Genomic DNA, 22,990 nt, shown 5'->3' with positions numbered 1-22,990 from the left:
TTCCAGTGTAGTGTCCACAATAACCATTTTTTTTAGACAGTTTGTAAGATTCTGGTGCAAGATAAAAAAACTACTTTATGATAACGCACGATAACAATAGATAAATATCAGGTGTGTCAAAGTTTGATTCGATTTTTAATAGGTATCGCTAGAATTGTTTAATAATGACAAAACTGTAAAAAATATTTATGTATTATATTTTGTTGCAACTTAACATTCTCAGCTGTCATTTTGATGTTTGTTTCAAATTAGTTTGTTTCCATTTAGCTTGCAAACATAAAATAAATGAGCGTCGAAAAGTTGCATTTACATTACATCTTGTTATTCGAGTTTTGAGAAGCTTTAACATTTTTTGTGCTATTGAAAGTATTTTTAAATATGGAAAGGCTGCTGTAATTTCGAAAATAGTTAGAAAATGGTTTGCAAATTTTTGATGCTGCTATTTCAGTCTTAATGAAAATCTACAGTTTGGATGCTATGAGGGTGGGTGATGATGCAGTCCGTAATTCATTCAAAGCAAACCGATTAATTTTGAAACGTCATTAAACAATGCAAATTATTTGATTGATTTGTTGAATCAAAGTATTTATTAATATTAATAAAATGGTTGTATTTTATTAGAAAATTGAATCAAAATTGTTAATAAATTCAATGTACAGTGTTATTATCAGAATTTGATTTTTTGCGTAAATTGTCATAATTTTGATTTTCAAAAAATGTATGAAAATTTACATATGTTATTGTGTTAGATATATATATATATTTCATATATATTGAAAGAACTGTTCACATTTACTAATGATTAATGTTAATCTGCTTTTAATTTCTAAACTATTGGAAAATAATGAAGATCAAGGTTATTACAAAATCGGTTATTAAATAGGATTATGTAGACATTTTTACCTTATTGTGATACATTTGTAATGGAATTGATAAAAGCACTGTGAAATCGCACACCCAATTCAGAATAAGATATACATCAAAGTTAAAATATAATATTGTCATTTTCATTCGTAGAAAATAATAAATTAGCCATAATAGCAATATATAGAAGAGTCCAAACCATGGTCTTAGATAACGTATCGGTAACTGGAAGATTCTTAAACCAAACACGTAATTGCTTATTAGCAGCGGTGACAAAACCGTTCGAACATTCATTTTATGGCACATATTGCAAACTATTCGTTTTCTATCGAGTACACTACAACTTCGACTCGACTTCATAATTATAATTGTTATCTTAAGGCACATTAGAACTATCGATCCATTGAATTATACATGTTGCGATTTATTAAAAGAGATCTGATAATAGATGAGAAACATTTTTAGATTAAAAATAAAATTTTTATGTTTTTTTGTAATACTTATTTAAAGAAATGTATTATTAACGGAGAAATATACAATAAAATTCTTTTCACTTACATTTAATATTAACTAAAACTGTAATATTAATATGAGATATATTAAAGTAATGTTTTTATGATCACTTTAATATTATAATAATAAAAGCATTATTATTTAGTACGCTGTTGTTTAATATGATAATGGAAACGGTACGCACATATAACCGTCAAAAATATATTTTAAAAGAATATTACGTACAGGATATTGTACGCAAACGATGTAGTTTAAGATATTTCTACGTATTTTGCTTTAGCTAAATATTTTTAAACAAATTTTCATTTGGTGTACCCGTTTGTATTAATATAATTAGAACAGTTCCAATTGATGAGATAAACTAAAAAATAGTAATATTTTTAAACATTAAATTTTGCTTTATTTACTCATATATTGGTAATAATTGCATGATAAGTATAATCGTACCTTATAAATAAGTTTAAAACCAAATTGGAAGAGCCCAATTCCGCAAAATCTGAGTGGCGATTGTTTTATATGTAACAATAGTTGTGAGATCTGTTTGTATAATATAATAGAGACATTTATATATAATTCTGCATTTTTTAAACTAAACTAACAATAAGATATTCCATGTAGTGAGCATTATCTGGCGTTTTTTTGTCGTTCTAATTAATAATCATGACGACATTATGTGAATATTATGACAAAAAATAATGACGTTAGATAATGACCATTTTCTACCTGGAATAGTTTAATGACATTTGCTAAAGTTATATTACGACTTACATTTTCACATGTTTCAACATCGTTCATAAATTGCGATATTTTATTTAGGAAATTTTTTGTGGAATTTGCCTGAAATTGAAATAAGAATATGAATGTAAGTCGTTTAACTTAATAATCTAAAACTGAACACAATTAATAATCATATAGTCATTAGAAAAGAAAAGAATTTGAATCAATGTGAAAACGAAAATACAAATTCATTACCTGATGGCTGACTTTCTCGCACGCTAAATTAATGACGAGAAGTTTCAAAATATGGTGAGAACACCAGAATATTGAAAGAATGTACAATACTGTATGTTTTGTATAACTGCAGAAGAATGTCGCATGAAAAATATTATTAAAATCAATTGCCATGAAAACAAAGTAACATCCCATTTTGAAAGTCATCTCTACTCCGTATATAGAGTCTAGCTCGCGAGATATTTTACGTAATTCCAAATGAAGCTGTCTACGTGAATATGATATTAAAATTAGCTGTGCAAAATTTGATTGACAGTAATTACAATAATTACACAAATAGACTTACATTATAATCCATATCATCAATTTATTGCTTGGAGCGTTCGCAAATTGTCGTTTAGGCATATATAACATGGTGTTATCCCAAGCTTTTGTCATTCCATGTTTATTATTATTTGCCATATTTTTTAGTTGTTCATTGATTTGATTAAATTTTACGCCTACGTATCTAAATAAAATAAAAGCTGATGGTTAATGATTTATATACATAATAAATATACATTCAAATGTATTATAATAGAGTTTTTAAGAAAGCGAAGAAGTTTTAATTTTTTATTAAAATTGATAAAAAATTAAAACTTATTAAATTTTTTAATTTTCTGAAAATAATATTTATGTGTTTAAAGTACTGACCCAATAATACTCGTCATTGTTAGATCTTTTAAGAGGTTTATATGATAGCAATATGTGAATAAGCATGTAAGATAGATACTTGTCATAGCGTTACAATCATACATTTGTATCATAAATATGATTTGCACAGTGGTTACTATAATGGTTATAACAAACCATCCTACAACGACCCATATTACTTGTCTACGTAAATGCTGATAATTTGTTATTATTCCTAATTTTTCCAGTGTAGTGTCCACAATAACCATTTTTTTTAGACAGTTTGTAAGATTCTGGTGCAAGATAAAAAAGCTAGTTTATGATAACGCACGATAACAATAGATAAATATCAGGTGTGTCAAAGTTTGATTCGATTTTTAATAGGTATCGCTAGAATTGTTTAATAATGACAAAACTGTTAAAAATATTTATGTATTATACATATTTTGTTGCAACTTGACATTCTCAGCTGTCATTTTGATGTTTGTTTTAAATTAGTTTGTTTCTATTGAGCTTACAAACATAAAATAAATGAGCGTCGAAAAGTTGCATTTACATAACATTTTGTTATTTGAGTTATAAGAAGTTTTAAAATTTTTTGTGCTATTGAAAGTATTTTGAAATATGGAAAGGCTGTTGTAACTTCCAAAATAGTTAGAAAATGGTTTGCAAATTTTCGATGCTGCAATTTTAGTCTTAATGAAAATCTACAGTTTGGATGCTGTAAAGTTGGGTGATGATGCAATCCGCAATTTATTCAAAGTAAACCGATTAATTTTGAAACGTCATTGAAAACGATGGAATTATTTGACTGATTTGTTGAATCATAGTATTTATTAATATTAATGAAATCGTTGTATTTTATTGGAAAATTGAATAAAAATTGTTGATAATTTCAATGTACAGTGTTTTTTTCAGAATTTGATTTTTTGCAAAAATTATCATAATTTTGGTTTCCAAAAAATGTATTAAAATTTATATATGTTATTGTTGGATATATTTTATATATATTAGAAGAGTTGTTCACATTTACTAATGATTAATGTTAATCTACTTCTAATTCTAAAACCGTTGGAAAATAATGAAGATCAAGATTATTACAAAATTGGTTATTAAAAAGGATTAAGATGTAGACATTTTTACCTTATTGTGGTACATTTCTAACAGAATTGATAATAGCACTGTGAAATCGCACAACCAATAAACAAATAAATATACATTGAATTCAAAATATATTATTATAATTTGCGCTCTGAAACAATAATAAATTAACCAGAATATATATATGAGTCCAAACCATGGTCTTAGATGACCCGTCGGTAATTGGACAATTTTTAAACCAAACACGTAATTGCTAATTAGCAGCGGCGATAAAACCGTGTGAATATTGTTGTTCATAGCAAATATTGCAAACTGTTTTCTACCGAGTGCACTACAACTTTGACCTGACTCCGTTATTATAATTATTACCTTAATGCACTTAAGAATTATCGATTTATTGAATTATACATATTGCAATTTTTGAAAACAGATAATAGATAATGTGATAATAGATAGACAAAACATTTTTAAATTAAAAATAAAATTTATATGTTTTTGTAATATTTGTTTAAATAAATTTATTATTAATGGAAAAATATACAATAGAATTCTTTTCACTTACAATTAGTATTAACTAAAATTGTAATATTAATATGAAATATTCTAAAGTAATATATTTATAATTACTATAATATTATTATAATATAAATTTTATTATTTAATATGCTGTTGTATAATATGATAATAGAAACAGTACGCACATATAACGGTAAAAAATACATTTTATAAGAATATTATGTACAGGATATTGTACGCAGACGATATAGTTTAAGATATTTCTACGTATACTGCTTTCACATAATATTTTTAAACCAATTTTCAGTTTGTGTATGCGCTTGTATTAATATAACTAGAACAGTTCCAATTGATGAGAGAAACTGGAAAACAGTAATTTTTTTAAACATTAAATTTTGTTTTATTTATTTATATATTGGTAATAATTGCATAAGTATAATCGTACCCCATAAATAAATTTGTAGCCAAATTGGAAAAGTCCAATTCCACAAAATCTGAGTGGCGACTGTTTTATATGTAACAATAGTTGTGAGATCTATCATTACAATATAATAGATATTTATAATTTTGCATTTTCAAAGTTAATTTATCAATAATACGTCTCAAGAAACAAGCATTATCTGAGGTTTTTTTGTCGTTCTAATTAACAATTATTACGACATTATGTCAACATTGTGACAACGAAATAAATGACGTTAGGTAATGATTACTTTCTATTTGGAATAATTTAATGACACTTGTTAAAGTTATATTACGACTTACATTTTCACATGTTTCAACATCGTTCATAGACTGCGATATTTTATTTAGGAAGTTTTTTGTGGAATTTGCCTAAAATTGAAATAAGCGAATATAAATATAAGTCGTTTAATTCAATTATCTAAAATTTAACACATTAGTAGTCATATAGTTACTAAAAAAAGGAAAAATTTAAATCAGTATATTTAAAACGTAAACAAAATATCATTACCTGATGGCTGACTTTCTCGCACGCTAAATTAATGACAAGAAGTTTCAAAATATTGTGAGAACACCAGAATATGTAAAGAGTAATGTGCAATACTGTATGATTTGTATAACTGCGGAAGAATGTCGCATGAAAAATATTATTAAAACTAATTGCCATGAAAACAAAGTAACAACCCATTTTGAAAGTCATCTCTACTCCGTATATCGAGTCCAGCTCGCGAGATATTTTACGTAATTCCAAATGAAGCTGTCTACATAAATATGATATTCAAATTAGCTGTGCAAAAATTGATTGACAGTAATTACAATAATTACACGAATGGTCTTACATTATAATCCATATCATCCATTTATTGCTTGAAATGTTCGCAAATTGAGACATATGTAACACGGTGTTATTCCAAGCTTGTGTCATTCCATGTTTATTATTGTTTGCCATATTTTTGAGATGTTTATTGATTTGATTAAATTTTACGCCTACGTATCTAAATATAAAAAGAGAACTGGTAGTTAATGATGTATATGTATACATAATAAATATATATTTAAATGTATTATAATAGAATTTTTTAGAAATCAAAGAAGGTTTAGTTTTTCATTAAAATTGATAAAAAATTAAAACTTTTCAATTTTTTAATTCTCTGAAAATAATATTTGTGCGTTTAATGTACTGACCCAATAATACTCGTCATTGTTAGATCTTCTAAGAGGTTAATATGATAGCAATAATTCCATAAGCAATGAAGATAGATAGTTGTCATAGCGTTACAATCATACATTTGTATCATAAGTATGATATGCACAGTGGTTACTATAATGGATATAACAAACCATCCTACAACGACCCATATTACTTGTCTACGTAAATGCTGATAATTTGTCATTATTCCTAATTTTTCTAGTGTAGTGTCCACAATAACCATCTTTTTCAGACAATTTGTAAATTTCTGATGCAAGATAAAAGAAAACAAAGCAAGTTAATGATAATGCAAGATAACAATAGATAAATATCAAGTCTGTCAAACTTTGATTTGATTTTTAATTTAAGATTTTGCTAAAATTCTTTAATAATGACAAAACTGTTAAAAATAATTATGTATTATATTTTGTTGCAACTTGACATTCTCAGCTGTCATTTTGATGTTTGTTTCAAATTAGTTTGTTTCCATTGAACTTGCAAACATAAAATAAATGAGCGTCGAAAAGTTGCATTTACATAACATTTTGTTATTCGAGTTTTGAGAAGCTTTAACATTTTTTGTGCTATTGAACGTATTTTTAAATATGGAAAGGCTGCTGTAATTTCCAAAATAGTTACAAAATGGTTTGCAAATTTTTGATGCTGCAATTTTAGTGTTAATGAAAATCTACAGTTTGGATGCTATGAAGGTGGGTGATGATGCAGTCCGTAATTTATTCAAAGCAAACCGATTAATTTTGAAACGTCATTGAAAACGATGGTGATTATTTGATTGATTTGTTGTATTAAAGTATTTATTAATATTAATAAAATGGTTGTATTTTATTGGAAAATTGAATCAAAATTGTTGATAAATTCAATGTACAGTGTTATTGTCAGAATTTAAATTTTTGCGTAAAGTGTCATAATTTTGGTTTTCAAAAAAATGTGTTATAATTTACATATGCTATTGTTAGATATATTTTATATATACTAAAAGAGCTGTTCACATTTACTAACAATTAATGTTAATCTACTTCCAATTCTAAAATTGTCCGAAGATAATCAAGATCGACATTATTACAAAATCGCTTATTAAAAAGAATTATGTAGACATTTTTACCTTATTGTAATACGTTCGTAACAGAATTGATAATAGCACTGTGAAATCGCACAAGCAATTAAGAATGAAATTTACATCAAAGTTAAAATATCTTATTATAATGTGCATTCGGAGAAAATAATAAATTAACCATAATAGCAATATATAGAAGAGACCAAACCATGGTCTTAGATAACGTATTGGTAACTGGAAGATTCTTAAACCAAACACGTAATTGCTTATTAGCAGCGGCGACAAAACCGTTCGAACACTCATGTTATGGCCGATATTGCGAACTATCCGTTTTCTATCGACTGTACTACAACTTCGAGTCGACTTCGTAATTATAACTGTTATCCTAATTCATATTAGAACTATCGATCCATTGAATTATACATATTGCGATTTATGAAAAGAGATCTGATAATAGATAAAAAACATTTTTCGATTAAAAATTAAATTTGTATGTTTTTGTAATATTTGTTCAAAGAAATTTATTATTAACCGAAAAATGTACAATACAATCGTTTTTACTTACAATCAGTATTAACTAAAATTACAATATTAATATAAAATATTTTATAGTAATATATTTATTATTATTATAATATTATTATAATATAAGTGTTCTTATTTAATACGCTGTTGTTTAATATTATAATAGAAACGGTATAACAGTCAAAAATACATTTTAAAAGAATATTACGTACAGGATATTGTACGCTGACGATGTAGTTTTAGATATTTCTGCGTATATTGCTTTAGCTAATTATTTTTAAAGATATTTTCAGTTTGTGTATGCGCTTGTATTAATATAACTAGAACAGTTCCAATTGATGAGACAAACTGGAAAACAGTAAGTTTTTTAACATTTTAAACATTAATTGTATAAAATTGCATAAAATTTTGTTTTATTTATTTGTATATTGGTAATAATTGCATAAGTATAATTGTACCTTATAAATAAGTTTGTAGCCAAATTGGAAAAGCCCAATTCCGTAAAATTTCAGTGGCGACTGTTTTATATGTAACAATAGTTGTGAGATCTGTCAGTTCAATATAATAGAGACATTTATAATTCTGCATTTTTAAAGTTCATTTATCAATAAGATGTCTCAAGTAACAAGCATTATCTGAGGTTTTTTTGTCGTTCTAATTAATAATTATGACGACATTATGTCAACATTGTGACAACAAAATAAATGACGTTAGATAATAATTACTTGTTATTTGGAATAGTTTAATGACATTTGTTAAAGTTATATTACGACTTACATTTTCACATGTTTCAATATCGTTCATAGATTGCGATATTTTATTTAGGAAATTTTTTGTGGAATTTGCCTGAAATTGAAATAAGCAAATATGAATATAAGTTGTTTAATTTAATAATCTAAAATTTAAAACAATTCGTAGTCATATACTTACTAAAAAAGAAAAATTTGAATTAGTGTATTTAGAACGTAAACACATATTCATTACCTGATGGCTGACTTTCTCGCACACTAAATTAATGACGAGAAGTTTCAAAATATTGTGAGAACACCAGAATATGATAATAATAGTGTGCAATACTGTATGATTTGTATAACTCCTGAAGAATGTTGCATGAAAAATATTATTAAAATCAATTGCCATGTAAACAAAGTAACAACCCATTTTGAAAGTCATCTCTACTCCGTATATCGAGTCTAGCTCGCGAGATATTTTACGTAATTCCAAATGAAGCTGTCTACGTAAATATGATATTAAACTTAGCTGTGCAAAAATTGATTGACAGTAATTACAATAATTACACGAATGGTCTTACATTATAATCCATATCATCCATTTATTGCTTGAAGTGTTCGCAAATTGTCGTTGAGTTGTATGTAACCCGATATTATCCCAAGTTTGTGTTATTTCATATTTATTATTGTTTGACATATTTCTAAGTTGTTCATTGATTTGGTTAAACTTTGCGCCTACGTACCTAAAGATAAAAGAAAATCTGATCGTTAATGATTTATATTGATAAATATACATACAAATGTATTGTAAGAAAATTTTAAGAAATTTTTAAAATAATTAGTAAATAATAAGTTTTAATTTTTTATTAAAACTTATTAATTTTTTATTCTAAAAATAATATTTGTATATTTAAAATACTGACCCAATAATACTCGTCATTGTTAGATCTCCTAGGAGGTTGATATGAGAGCAATGGTTTATTACATAAGTGATATAGATGGCTGTTGTGAAGTTATAATCATACAATTTTTTTATAAAAACACTTTGCACGTTGTTTACTGATATGGCTACTGTAATCCATCCTAAAACGGTCCATATTATTTTTTTACGCTGCTGCTGATAATTTGTTATTATACCTAATTTTTCTAATGTGGTGTCCACAATAGCCAACTTTTTCAGACACTTTCTAAATTTCTGGTTCAAGAAAAAAGTGAAAAGTCAATTCATGATAATGTGCAACAACAGTAGATAAATATTGAATCTGTCAAAGTTTGGTTATATTTTTAATAGGTATCGCTAGAATTGTTAAATAGTGGCAAATCTGTTAAAAATGTTTAGGTATTGTATTTTGTTGTGAACTTCACATCTTCAGCTGTACATTTTAATGTAAAATTAGTTTACTTTAATTGAGTTCACGCATAAAAATGTCCGTCGAAAAGTTGCATTTGCATTCATGTGTTATTTAAGAGTTAATTTCGAGAAGGTTAATATATTTTTGCTTTTACTGAAAGCATTTTTAAAATATATGAAATAGCTGCTGTGATTTCCAAAACAGTTAGGAAATAATGTACAAATTTTTAATGCTGCGGATTTGGTTTTAATGACACTACTATCTAGACGCTTCATGAAGGTGAATCATAATGCATTCCGCAATTTATTCAAAGGAAAGTCACTAATTTCGATTCGTCATCGAAAACGATGGAAATTATTTGATTGATTAGATAAAGTAATGTGTTTATTAATATTAATAAAGTGTATTGCACTTTTTATTAGACAATCAAATAAAAAACTTTTGACAGGTTCAATATAAAGTGTTTATTTGCGAAATTGATCTTACGCGTAATATTGTCATAAATTTGGTTTTCAAAAGATTGTGTTATAATATATACATATATTGTTTTAAGATATATTTTATATTTATTGTTAAAAAATTAATTTTTATTTAACATTTTGTTCAAAGATTTAGAATAAAGATATTTCATTATATAAGAAGATATTTCACAATTTTATATATTGTGTATATATATTTTTATATACTGTTAATGTCATATATTGTGGATATGTGTCATATATATGTACATATATACATATACACATATAAATACTAAAGAGCTGTTCAAATTTATTTACAATTAATGTTAAGTTATTTCTATACTAAAATTGTTTGAAAATAATCAAAATCGATTAGAAAATCTAATTACTTTTTATTTACTACAATAGACTACTAAAATAGGTTACTAAAACAGACTATATAGACATTTGTTTACCTTATTGTGATACATTCTAAATAGAATTGATAATAACGCCATGAAATCGCACAGCCAATAAAGAATAAAACATAGAAAACACATATCGAAGCTAAAATATTGTATTATTGCAATGTGTATTCGGAGAAAATAATAAATTAGCCATAATAGCAATATATGGAAGAGTCCGAACCATGGTTTTAGATGACCTATATCTAATTGTACAATTAAACCAAACACATAACTGATTATTAGGAGCGGCGATAAAACCGTGTGAACATTCTTGTTCATTGCAAACATTGTGAACTATCTGCTTTCAACTGACTATACTACACAACTTTGACTCAACTTTGTAATTATAATTGTTACCATAATGTACATTAGAACTATCGATCCATTGAATTATACATATTGCAATTTGTAAAAACAGATCTGATAATAGATATAAAACATTTTTAGATTAAAAATTAAATTTGTATGTTTTCATAATACCCGTTTCAATAAATTTACTAATAACGAAGAGATATACGATAGAAATGTTTTTAGATAGTACTAAATAAAATTGTAATATTAATATAAAATATTCTTAAAAAATATTTATATAATACGCTGTTGTTTAATATAATGGTAGAAATGATTACCTATAACTGTCAAAAATATATTTAAAAAAAAATTATATTACGTACAGGATATTGTATGCAAACAATGTGGTTTAATATATTCTTATGTATATTGCTTTGACTAAATATTTTTAATCATATTTTCTGATTGTGTATGCACTTGTATTAATATAACTAGAACAATTTCAACGGATGAGACAAACTGGAATTATATATATTGCGATTTATGAAAAAAGATCTGATAATAGATGAGAAACATTTTTAGATTAAATATTAAATTTATACGTTTTTGTAATACTCGTTTAAAGAAATTTATTAATAACGTATAAATATACGATACAATTGCTTTTTGGTGATGTTAACTAAAATTATAATATTAATATGAAATTTTCTGAAGTAATATTTATACGCTTTGTATAATATGCTTTGTTTAATATGATGATAGAAATACATATACATATAACTAAAATATATATTTGCAAAACATTTTACATACAGGATATTGTACGCCGACGATGATTTAAGATATTTCTACATACGTATATTGCTTTAACTATATATCTTTAAACAAAATTTTTGATTGTGTATAGGTTTGTATTAATATAACTACAACAGTTCCAATTGATGAGACAAACTAAAAAACAGTAATTTTTTTAAACATTAAATTTTGCTTTATACATGATGATAATTTATGATAATTATAATCATACCACATAAATAAATTTGTAGCCAAATTGGAAAAGCCCAATCCCGTAAAATCTGAGTGGCGACTGTTTTATATGTAACAGTAGTTGTGAGATCTATCAGTACAAAATAATAGTCATTTTTAATTCTGCATTTTGAAAGCTAATTTAACAGTAAGATGTTCCAAGTAGCAAGCATTATTTGACGTCTTTTTGTCGTTCTAATAACTAATCATAACGACATTATGACAACAAAATAATGACGTTAGATAATGACCATTTTCTACTTGAAAGAGTTTAATAATATTTGTTAAAGTTATATTACAACTTACATTTTCACATGTTTCAACATCGTTCATAGCTTGCGATATTTTATATAGAAAATTTTTTGTTGAATTTGCCTAAAATTAAAATACGCAGAAATAAAGATGAGTCATTTAATTTAGTAATTTAAAATTTATCACAATTAGTACTCATACAATTACTAAAAACGAAAAAAATTTGAACGAATGCATTTTGAATGCAAACATACAAATTTGATACCTGGTTGCTGACTTTCTCGCACACTAAATTAATGATGAGAAGTTTCATAATATTGTGGGAAAACCATAATATGACAAGAATACTGTACAGTACTATGCAATTTGTATAACTGCGGTTGAATATCACATTATAAACATTATTCAAATCTATTGTCAAGCAAATAAAGTAATATCCCATTTTGAAAGTCATCTGTACTCCGAATATCGAGTCTAGCTCGCGAGATATTTTACGTAATTCCAAATGAAGCTGTCTATGTAAATGTGATATTACAGTTAGCAGCGCAAAATTTGATTGACAAAAATTATCTACGTGAATTGTCTTACATTATTGTCCATATCGTCCATTTATTACTTGAATTTTTTGCAAATTGTCGTTGACGTACATTTAACACAGTATTATCCCAAGTTTGTGTCATTCCATATTTATTATTGTATGCCATATTTCTAAGCTGTTCATTGATTTGATCAAACTTTAAGCCTACGTATCTAATTATGAAAGAAAAACTGGCGATTAAAGGTTAATAATAATAAGCATACATACAATTGTAATAAAGTTTTTAAAATAGTTTGTGATGTTTTTATTTTTTATTAAAACTTACGAATTTTTAATTCTAAAAGTAATATTTGTATATATAAAATACTGACCCAATAATACTCATTATTGTCAGATCTTCTAGGAGGTTGATATGAAAACAATGGTTCATTACATAAGAAACATAGATAGCTGTCATAGCGTTAAAATCCATTACTTTTTTAATAAATATTATATGCATATTGTTTGCTGATATCGCAATTACAAACCATCCTAAAACGGTCCATATTATTTGTTTGCGTAGCGGTCGATAATTTGTAATTATTCCTAAGTTTTCTAGCGTCGTGTCCACAATAGCCAACTTTTTCAGACAGTTTTTAAATTTCTGGTTGCATGAAAAAAAGGAAAAAGTAATTGAAAAATGCAGAACAACAGTAGCTGAATATTGACAAAGTTTGATTCAATTTTTTATAGGAATTGCTAGAATCATTTAATAGTGACAAAATTGTTGAAATTATTTATATATTATATTTTGTTGTGGACTTCACATTCGAAACCGTCATCTTGATGATAATAATAAGAAAAATGAGCGTCGAAAAGTTGTATTTGTGTTACATTATTTTATACAAGTATTGGGAAAGTTTATCTGTTATTAGTTATTAAAAAAGATTATAAGGATGTTCTTTTACCTTATTGTGATACATTCCAAACAGAACTGATAATTGCACTGTTAAATCGGGCAGTCCAATAAAAATAACATATACATTGGAGTCAAAATATGTTATTATAATGTGCGCTCTGAGACAATAATAAATTAACCAGAGTAGCAGTATATATATGAGTCCAAACCATGGTCTTAGATGACCTGTCGATAATTGGACAATTTTCAAACCAAACACGTAATTGCTTATTAGCAGCGGCAATAAAACCGTGTGAACACTCTTGTTCATGGCAAATATTGCAAACTGTTCTTTACCGACTGCACTACAACTTCGACTCGACTTCGTTATTATAATCGTTATCCTAATCCACTTAAGAATTATCGATCCATTGAATTATACATATTGCGATTTATGAAAACAGATATCATAATAGATAGACAAAACATTTTTAGATAAAAAATTAAATTGGTATGTTTTTGTAATAGTCGTTTAAACTCTGAGAAAAATGTTCTGTTTCATTCAACAAACCATTTGTTCGAATTTGGACCAAAAATTCTGGTTAATTCCACCAGAATTTCTATTAATGGAACATGATTCTGACAAATTCAACAATCTGTTTAGTTACGAGATAACCAAACCATATTCTGATTAAATTTACTAAATTTTGATTGAATCTACCAGAATCTTGTCGCATTAATAAGAATTCTAGTAGATCCGACGAGAACCTGTCAGTTTTGTCCAAAATCGAATAGACGGTTTGTTGAATCAAACGGAATATTTTTTTCAGTGTAGAAATACGCATATAATTGAAATATATATAAAAAAAATTTTACATTCAGAATATTGTACACCGACGATGGTTTAAGATATTTCTACATACGTATATTGCTTTAACTATATATGTTTAATCTAATTTTCTGTTTGTGTATACGCTTGTATTAATATAACTAGAACAGTTCCAACTGATGAGACAAACTGGAACACAGTAATTTTTTTAAACATTAAATTTTGCTTTATATATTGATGATAATTTGTGATACTTATGATCATACCCTATAAATAAATTTGTAGCCAAATTGGAAAAGACCAATTCCGCAAAATCTGAGTGGCGATTGTTTTATATGTAACAATAGTTGTGTGATCTGTTAGTTTAATATAATAGAGACATTTATATATAATTTTGCATTTTTGAAACTAGACTAACAATAAGATATTCCAAGTAGTAAGCATTATCTGACGTTTTTTAGCGGTTCTAATTACTAATCATGACGACATTATGTCTATATTATGACATCAAAATAATGACGTTAGATAATGACCACTTTCTACCTGAAATAGTTTAATGACATTTGTTAAAGTTATATTACGACTTACATTTTCACATGTTTCAACATCGTTCGAAGACTGCAATATTTTACGTAAAAAATTTGTTGTTGAATTTGCCTGAAATTGAAATATGCAAAAGTAAAAATAAGTCGTTTAATTTAGTAATTTAAATTTTAACACAATTTGTACTCATACAATTATTAAAAACGAAAAAATTTGAATAAATGCATTTTGAATGTAAACACACAAATTTGATACCTGGTTGCTGACTTTCTCGCACACTAAATTATAGATGAGAAATTTTAAAATACTTTGGGAAAACCATAATATGGTAAAAATATTGTAAATAACTATGTCATTTGTATAACTGCGATTGAATATCAGATAAAAAATACTATGCAAATCAATTGTTATGTAAATAAAATAATATCCCATTTTCAAAGTCGTCTCTACTCCGAATATGGAGTCTAGCTCGCGAGATATTTTACGTAATTCTAAATGAAGATGCCTACGAAAATATGATATTACAGTTAGCAGCACAAAATTTGATTGACAGTAATTACAATAATTACACAAATAATCTTACATTATAATCCATATCATCCATTTATTGCATGGAGTTTTTGCAAATTGTCGTTGAGTTGTATGTAATACTATACTATCCCAAGCTTGTGTCATTACATATTTATTATTGTTTTCTATATTTTTAAGATGTTCATTGATTTGATGAAACTTTAAGCCTACATATCTAATTATGAAAGAGAAATTTTTGGTTAAAAATTAATATTAATTAATATATATACAATGTAAAAAGTTTTTAATAAATTTTGCGATGTTTTTACTTTTTATTAAAACGTACTCATTGTTAATTTTAAAAATAATATTTGTATATTTTAAATACTGACCTAATAATACTCGTCATTGTCAGATCTGCTAGGAGGGTGATATGAAAGCGATGGTTCAATACATAAGAAAAATAGATAGCTGTCATAGCGTCACAATCAAATAATTTTTTAATAATTATCATATGCATATTGTTTATTAATATTGCTATTGCAAACCATCCTACAACAGTCCATATTATTTGTTTACGTAGCCGCTGATAATTTGTTATTATTCCTAAGTTTCCCAATGTGGTGTCCACAATAGCTAACTTTTTCAGACAATTTTTAAATTTCTGGTGCAAGAAAAAGAAAAAAAGCAATTTATGGTAATGTACGATAACAATAGATAAATATAAGGTCTGTCAAAGTTTGATTCAATTTTTAATAGATATCGCTGAAATTTTTTAATAATGTCAGCGGTTAAAAATGTTTATATATTATATTTTGTTATAAACTTTACACATTCTTATTTTGATCATTATGATAAAGAAAATGAGCGACGAAAAGTTGCATTTTTGTCACTTTACGTCATTTAAGTTTTGTAGAGGTTTAAATGCTTTTGCCACTACCGAAGGCATTTTTTTAAGTATGTGGAAAAATTACAGTAACTTGCAAAACAGTTTGAAAATGGTTTTCAAAATTTGAATACTGCAATTTCGATCTCAATGACTATCTGTGGTTTAGATGCCTCATAAAGGTGGATGATGATTGAATTTGCAATTTAATCAAAGCATACCCGCTAATTTCGAAACGTTATCGAAAACAATGGAAAGTATTTGATTTATTAGGTGAAGCAATGTGTTTATTAATAATATGATTGTATTTGTATTGAGAAATTGCATCGAACTTTTAGACAGATTCTATATTTGATGTTTTTTTAAGAATTTGATTTTATGAGTGATATTATCATAATTTTGGTTTGCAAAAGATTATGTTATAACATATTCATATATTATTGTTTTTGGATATATTTTATATTTGTTTTAAAGAAATTAAATTTTATTCAACACTTGAAAAAAGATTTGGTTTTTAAACATAAATGATATTTCATATTTTTATATATGATCATATTAGATATACGAGAAAATTGTATATGAAAAATTACTATGTATGGCAGTAACCGCGGACGATGAAGCCGCGGAACAAAAATTTTTACTATGTTTTACATATGAAAAACATAGTAAAAATTTTTACAATTCCTTTATGGTCCGCGACTACTGCCGTACATAGTAATTTTTTATATAAAATTTTTTCCGTGTATATACAGGGTGTCTGTCATAAGGTGTCTCACCAAAAAGATACAAGTAGGTCTCGTTATTCTGAACAAAAAAGTTCTATACCATTTTGCAAACAATCACGTAAAATTTTGAGTAATTAATTAAAAAAGATTGGCCAATAAGCGCGTGATCGGGCAGTGGGCTGACCGTAGCGACGGTGACGGTAACGCGCGCCGTTGTTAATACATCTGGGCGTACGGCCCATCGCCTACCCGAAACGCGCGACTGCTGCTCGCGACAAATCGGGCGGAAGACGGCACAAAAAGCGACGCGTAAACAATAACTTTTCGTTAGCTCACTGCCCGATCGTGCGCTTATTGGCCAATCTTTTTTAATTAATTACTCGAAATTTTACGTGGTTGTTTGCAAAATGATATAGAACTTTTTGTTCAGAATAACGAGATCTACTTGTATCTTTTCGGTAAGACACCTTATGACAGATACCCTGTATATATATATATATACAGGGTGTCAATTAAGTCCCGGGACGGCTGAATATTTTCTCATGTAAGGTATTTTTGAAAAAGGTCAAAGTCATTTCTGAAGTAATTTTCAACGAGGAATTCAACGGTGACCTTCAATTTGACCTTGAGCTTGACCTTCAAGGTCATTTCAAGGTTAGGTTAGGTTTTTTTAAATAGAAACCCCTATTTTTGATTCCAAAATCTAATAGCTGGTGTCAAGAGCTTTTCAAAACACTATAATAAAGTTATTTTTCATTAAGTACTTTTCGAGTTATGAGGCTTGTAAATTACAGTATTTTATGTCAAAATTGAAGGTCACCGTTGAATTCCTCGTTGAAAATTACTTCAGAAATGACCTTGATCTTTTTCAAAAATACCTTACATGAGAATATATTCAGCCGTCCCGGGACTTAATTGACACCCTGTATATATACATATATACACAGAGAAAATTTTATTTATATATATATGTATACTAATAAAACTGTTCACATTTATTTACAATTAACTTACTTTGAATATTAAAACAGTCCGAAAAAAATTAAGATCAGTTATAAGAAAATTGATTATTACAAGAGATTACATGGACATTTTTTTACCTTATTGTGATATATACCAAACAGAATTGATAATAACACTATGATATTGCACAACCAATCAAGAATTAAAGTTGCATCAAAGTTAAGATATGTTATTATAATGTGCACTCGAAGAAAATAACAAATTAACCATAATAGCAACATATAGAAGAATCCAAACCATGGTCTTAGATGACCTGTCGGTAATTGGACGATTCTTAAACCAAACACGTAATTGATGATTAGCAACGGCGATAAAACCGCGTGAACACTCTTGTTCATGGCAAATATTGCAAACTGTTTTCTACCGACTGCACTACAACTTCAACTCGACTTCGTTATTATAATTATTACCCTAATGCACTTAAGAATTATCGATCCATTGAATTATACATATTGCGATTTATGAAAACAGATCTCATAATAGAGAGACAAAACATTTTTAGATAAAAAATTAAATTGGTATGTTTTTGTAATAGCCGTTTAAACTATGAAAAAAATGTTTTGTTTGATTCAACAAACCATCTGTTCAATCTTGGACCAAACAGATACTGGTTAAATCTACCAGAATTTCTATTAATGCTACAAGATTCTAACAGATTCAACAATCTGTTTGGTTACGAGTTAACCAAACCAGATTCTGGTTAAATCTACTATATTTTGATTGCATCTACCAGAATTTTGTTGCATTAATAAGAATTCTAGTAGATCCAACGAGAACCTGTCAGTTTTGTCCAAAATAGAACAGACAGTTTATTGAATCAAGCAAAACTTTTTTTCAGTGAAAAAATTTATTAATAACATATTAATATACGATAGTATTGTTTTTAGTTGGTATCAACTAAAATTGTCAAATTAATTTAAAATTTTCTCTTGAAAGTAATATTTATACACTTTGTATAATACACTTTGTTTAATATGGTGATGCACTGAGACGAAGTTATGTTTGATTCAATAGATTGCCTGTTCAATTTTGAACAAAACAAACAAATTCTGGTTGAATTTATCACATTCTGGTCAAATTTATCAAAATCTAATTGATGTCAACGAGATTCTATTATAATAGATTCTTCTAGAATATGAGTTCGTTAACTCGTAATCAAACAGATTGTTGAATCTACCAGATTTTTGTTGAATCTGCCAGAATCTTATTCCATTAATAGGAATTCTGATAGATTTGATCAAAATCTGTCTGTTTCGTCCAAAATTGTGAACAGACGGTTAGATGAATCAAATGAAACATTTTTTTCAGTGTAGAAATACCCCGAGTCGAAATTTAAAACCTACTATAAACCTCATACATGGTTATTTGTGCCTCTAATAATGTTCCTTGAATTCCTACTAAAAATATTAAAATAAATAGTAAAAAATATTTTTAAAAATTAAGTGCAACTCAGTATTATATTTAGTATTATAAATAACTAAAAATTTATTCGAATAAACAAAAAAACTCTTTTGAACATTGGTTCTCCAAATTCGACAAAACTTGTAGGTTTAATCTAGGCTAAAAATTTCGACTCGGGACACATATAATTGAAATATATATTAAAAAAACGTTTTACATTCAGGATATTGTACGCCGATGATGGTTTAATATATTTCTACATTCGTATATTGCTTTAACTATATATGTTCTATCAAATTTTCTGATTTTGTATACGCTTGTATTAATATAACTAGAACAGTTCCCACTGATGAGACAAACTGGAACACAGTAATTTTTGTAAACATTAAATTTTGTTTTGTATATTGATGATAATTTATGATAATTATAATCATACCCCATAAACAAATTTGTAGCCAAATTGGAAAAGACCAATTCCGCAAAATCTGAGTGGCGACTGTTTTATATGTAACAATAGTTGTGTGATCTGTTAGTTTAATATAATAGAGACATTTATATATAATTTTGCATTTTTAAAACTAAACTAACAATAAGATATACCAAGTAGTAAGCATTATCTGACATTTTTTTGCGGTCTTAATTACTAATCATGACGACATTATGTCAATATTATGAGAGAAAATAATGACGTTAGATAATGACCACTTTCTACCTGAAATAGTTTAATGACATTTGTTAAAGTTATATTATTACTTACATTTTCACATGTTTCAACATCGTTCATAGTCTGCAATATTTTACTTAGGAAATTTGTTGTTGAATTTGCCTGAAATTGAAATATGCAAAAGTAAAAATAAGTCGTTTAATTTAGTAATTTAAAATTCAACACACACACACACACACACAATTTGTACTCATGCATTACTAAAAACGAAAAAATGTTAAATAAATGCATTTTGAATGTGAACACACAAATTTGATACCTGGTTGCTGACTTTCTCGCATACTAAATTATAGACGAAAAGTTTCAAAATATTCTCGGAAGACCATAATATGGTAAAAGTACTGTACAATACTATGTTATTTGTATAATTGCGATTGAATATCGAATGAAAAATACTATTCAAATCAATTGTCATGTGAATAAAGTAATATCCCATTTTCAAAGTCATCTCTCCGAATATGGAGTCTAGCTCGCGAGATATTTTACGTAGTTCTAAATGAAGATGTCTACGAAGATATGATATTACAGTTAGCAGCGCAAAATTTGATTGACAGTAATTACAATAATCACACGAATAGTCTTACATTATAATCCATATCATCCATTTATTGCATTGAGTTTTCGCAAATTGTCGTTGTGTTGTATGTAACCCGATATTATCCCAAGATTGTGGCATTACATATTTATTATTATTTTCTATATTTTTAAGATGTTCATTGATTTGATCAAACTTTAAGCCTACGTATCTAATTATGAAAGAAAAACTTGTGGTTAAAGTTTAATATTAATAAATATACATACAATTGTAAAAAGTTTTTAATATATTTTGCGTTGTTTTTATTGTATATTAAAACTGACCAATTTTTTATTTTAAAAATAATATTTGTATATTAAAAATACTGACCCAATAATACTCGTCATTGTCAAATCTCCTAGCAGGTTGATATGAAAACGATGGTTTAATAGATAAGCAAAAGAGATAGCTGTCATAGTGTTACAATCAAATATTTTTTTAATAATTATTATATGCACATTGTTTATTAATATTGCAATTGCAAACCATCCTACAACGGTCCATATTATTTGTTTATGTAGCCGCTGATAATTTGTTATTATTCCTAAGTTTTCCAATGTGGTGTCCACAATAGCTATCTTTTTCAGACAATTTTTAAATTTCTGGTGCAAGAAAAAGAAAAAAAGCAATTTATGGTAATGTACGATAACAATAGATAAGTATAAGGTCTGTCAAAGTTTAGTTCAGTTTTTAATAGATATCGCTGAAATTTTTTAATAATGTCACAGCTGTTAAAAATGTTTATGTATTATATTTTGTTATAAACTTTACACATTCTCATTTTTTTGATAATTATGATAAAGAAATGGGCGACGAAAAGTTGCATTTTTGTCACTTTACGTCATTTAAGTTTTGTGAAATTTAAAGGTTTTTACCACTACCGAAGACATTTTTTAAAGTATATGGAAAAGCTGCAGTAACTTGCAAAACAGTTAGGAAATGGTTTTCAAAATTTGAATACTGCAATTTTGTGTTCAATGACTATCTGTGATTTGGACGCTCCATAAAGGTGGATGATGACACAATTTGCAATTTAATCAAAGCATACCCGCTATTTTCGAAACGTTATCGAGAACAATGGAAAATATTTGATTTATTTGGTGAAGCAATGTGTTTATTAATAAAATGATTCTATTTGTATTAAAAAATTGCATCGAACTTTTTGACAGATCTTATATTTGATGTTTTTTTAAGAATTCGATTTTATGCGTGATATTGCCATAATTTTGGTTTACGAAAGATTATGTTGTAAAATATTTATATATTATTGTTTTTAGATATATTTTATATTTGTTTTAAAGAAATTAAATTTTATTTAACACTTGGGAAAAGATTTGGTTTTTAAACATAAATGATATTTCACATTTTTATATATGGTCATATTAGATATACACGCAGGAAATTTTATATGAAAAATTACTATGTATGGCAGTAACCGTGAACGATGAAGCCGCAAAGCAAAAATTTTTACTGTGTTTCACATGTAAAAAACATAATAAAAATTTTTACAATTTTTTTCATGGTTCGCGACTACTGCCGTACATAATAATTTTTAATATAAAATTTTCTCTATATATATATGTATAAGTATATAATAAAGCTGTTTACATTTATTTAAAATTAATGTTAACATATTTCTAATATTAAAACTGTCCGAAAAAGATTAAGATTGGTTATCAGAAAATCGATTATTACAAGAGATTATACGGGCATTTTCTTACCTTATTGTGATAAACTCCAAACAGAATTGATAATAACACCATAAAATTGCACAGGCAATCAAGAATTAAAATTACACCGAAGTTTAGATATATTATTATAATGTGCACTCGTAGAAAATAATAAATTAACCATAATAGCAATATATAGAAGAGTCCAAACCATGGTCTTAGATGACCTGTCGATAATTGGACGATTCTTAAACCAAACACATAAT

The 22,990-nt window shown here is 26.7% G+C and overlaps 2 protein-coding genes and 1 long non-coding RNA gene across 3 annotated transcripts; all 3 read right to left on the bottom strand.

Annotated features, from left to right (window-relative positions):
• Positions 1–1,531: 1,531 nt before the first annotated feature.
• Positions 1,532–2,492, bottom strand: LOC136998677 (uncharacterized). The gene is made up of 4 exons (XR_010889248.1): positions 2,350–2,492; positions 2,146–2,214; positions 1,825–1,914; positions 1,532–1,738 (listed from the first exon to the last, which is right to left on the bottom strand). It is a non-coding gene; the product is annotated as an uncharacterized lncRNA (long non-coding RNA).
• A 4,125-nt stretch (positions 2,493–6,617) lies between these two features.
• On the bottom strand, positions 6,618–10,634 carry LOC136998610 (uncharacterized). The gene is made up of 6 exons (XM_067351570.1): positions 9,520–10,634; positions 9,178–9,339; positions 8,850–9,099; positions 8,643–8,711; positions 8,324–8,413; positions 6,618–8,213 (listed from the first exon to the last, which is right to left on the bottom strand). The coding sequence occupies exons 1-6, from the start codon at positions 9,534–9,536 to the stop codon at positions 8,133–8,135; spliced, it is 669 nt and encodes a 222-aa protein (XP_067207671.1). The 5' UTR covers positions 9,537–10,634; the 3' UTR covers positions 6,618–8,132.
• A 1,157-nt stretch (positions 10,635–11,791) lies between these two features.
• On the bottom strand, positions 11,792–19,640 carry LOC136998609 (uncharacterized). Its single transcript, XM_067351569.1, has 11 exons — positions 18,433–19,640; positions 16,114–16,385; positions 15,795–15,956; positions 15,467–15,716; positions 13,910–15,325; positions 13,334–13,605; positions 13,013–13,174; positions 12,690–12,939; positions 12,479–12,547; positions 12,174–12,263; positions 11,792–12,097 (listed from the first exon to the last, which is right to left on the bottom strand). The coding sequence occupies exons 5-11, from the start codon at positions 14,168–14,170 to the stop codon at positions 12,017–12,019; spliced, it is 1,185 nt and encodes a 394-aa protein (XP_067207670.1). The 5' UTR covers positions 14,171–15,325; positions 15,467–15,716; positions 15,795–15,956; positions 16,114–16,385; positions 18,433–19,640; the 3' UTR covers positions 11,792–12,016.
• Between the last annotated feature and the right edge of the window lie 3,350 nt (positions 19,641–22,990).

The sequence above is a fragment of the Linepithema humile genome, chromosome 3, assembly GCF_040581485.1.
Source record: "Linepithema humile isolate Giens D197 chromosome 3, Lhum_UNIL_v1.0, whole genome shotgun sequence".
Lineage (NCBI taxonomy): Eukaryota > Metazoa > Arthropoda > Insecta > Hymenoptera > Formicidae > Linepithema > Linepithema humile.
Note: the sequence above shows the minus strand (reverse complement) of the source record. Positions and strands in the feature narration are given on the sequence as shown.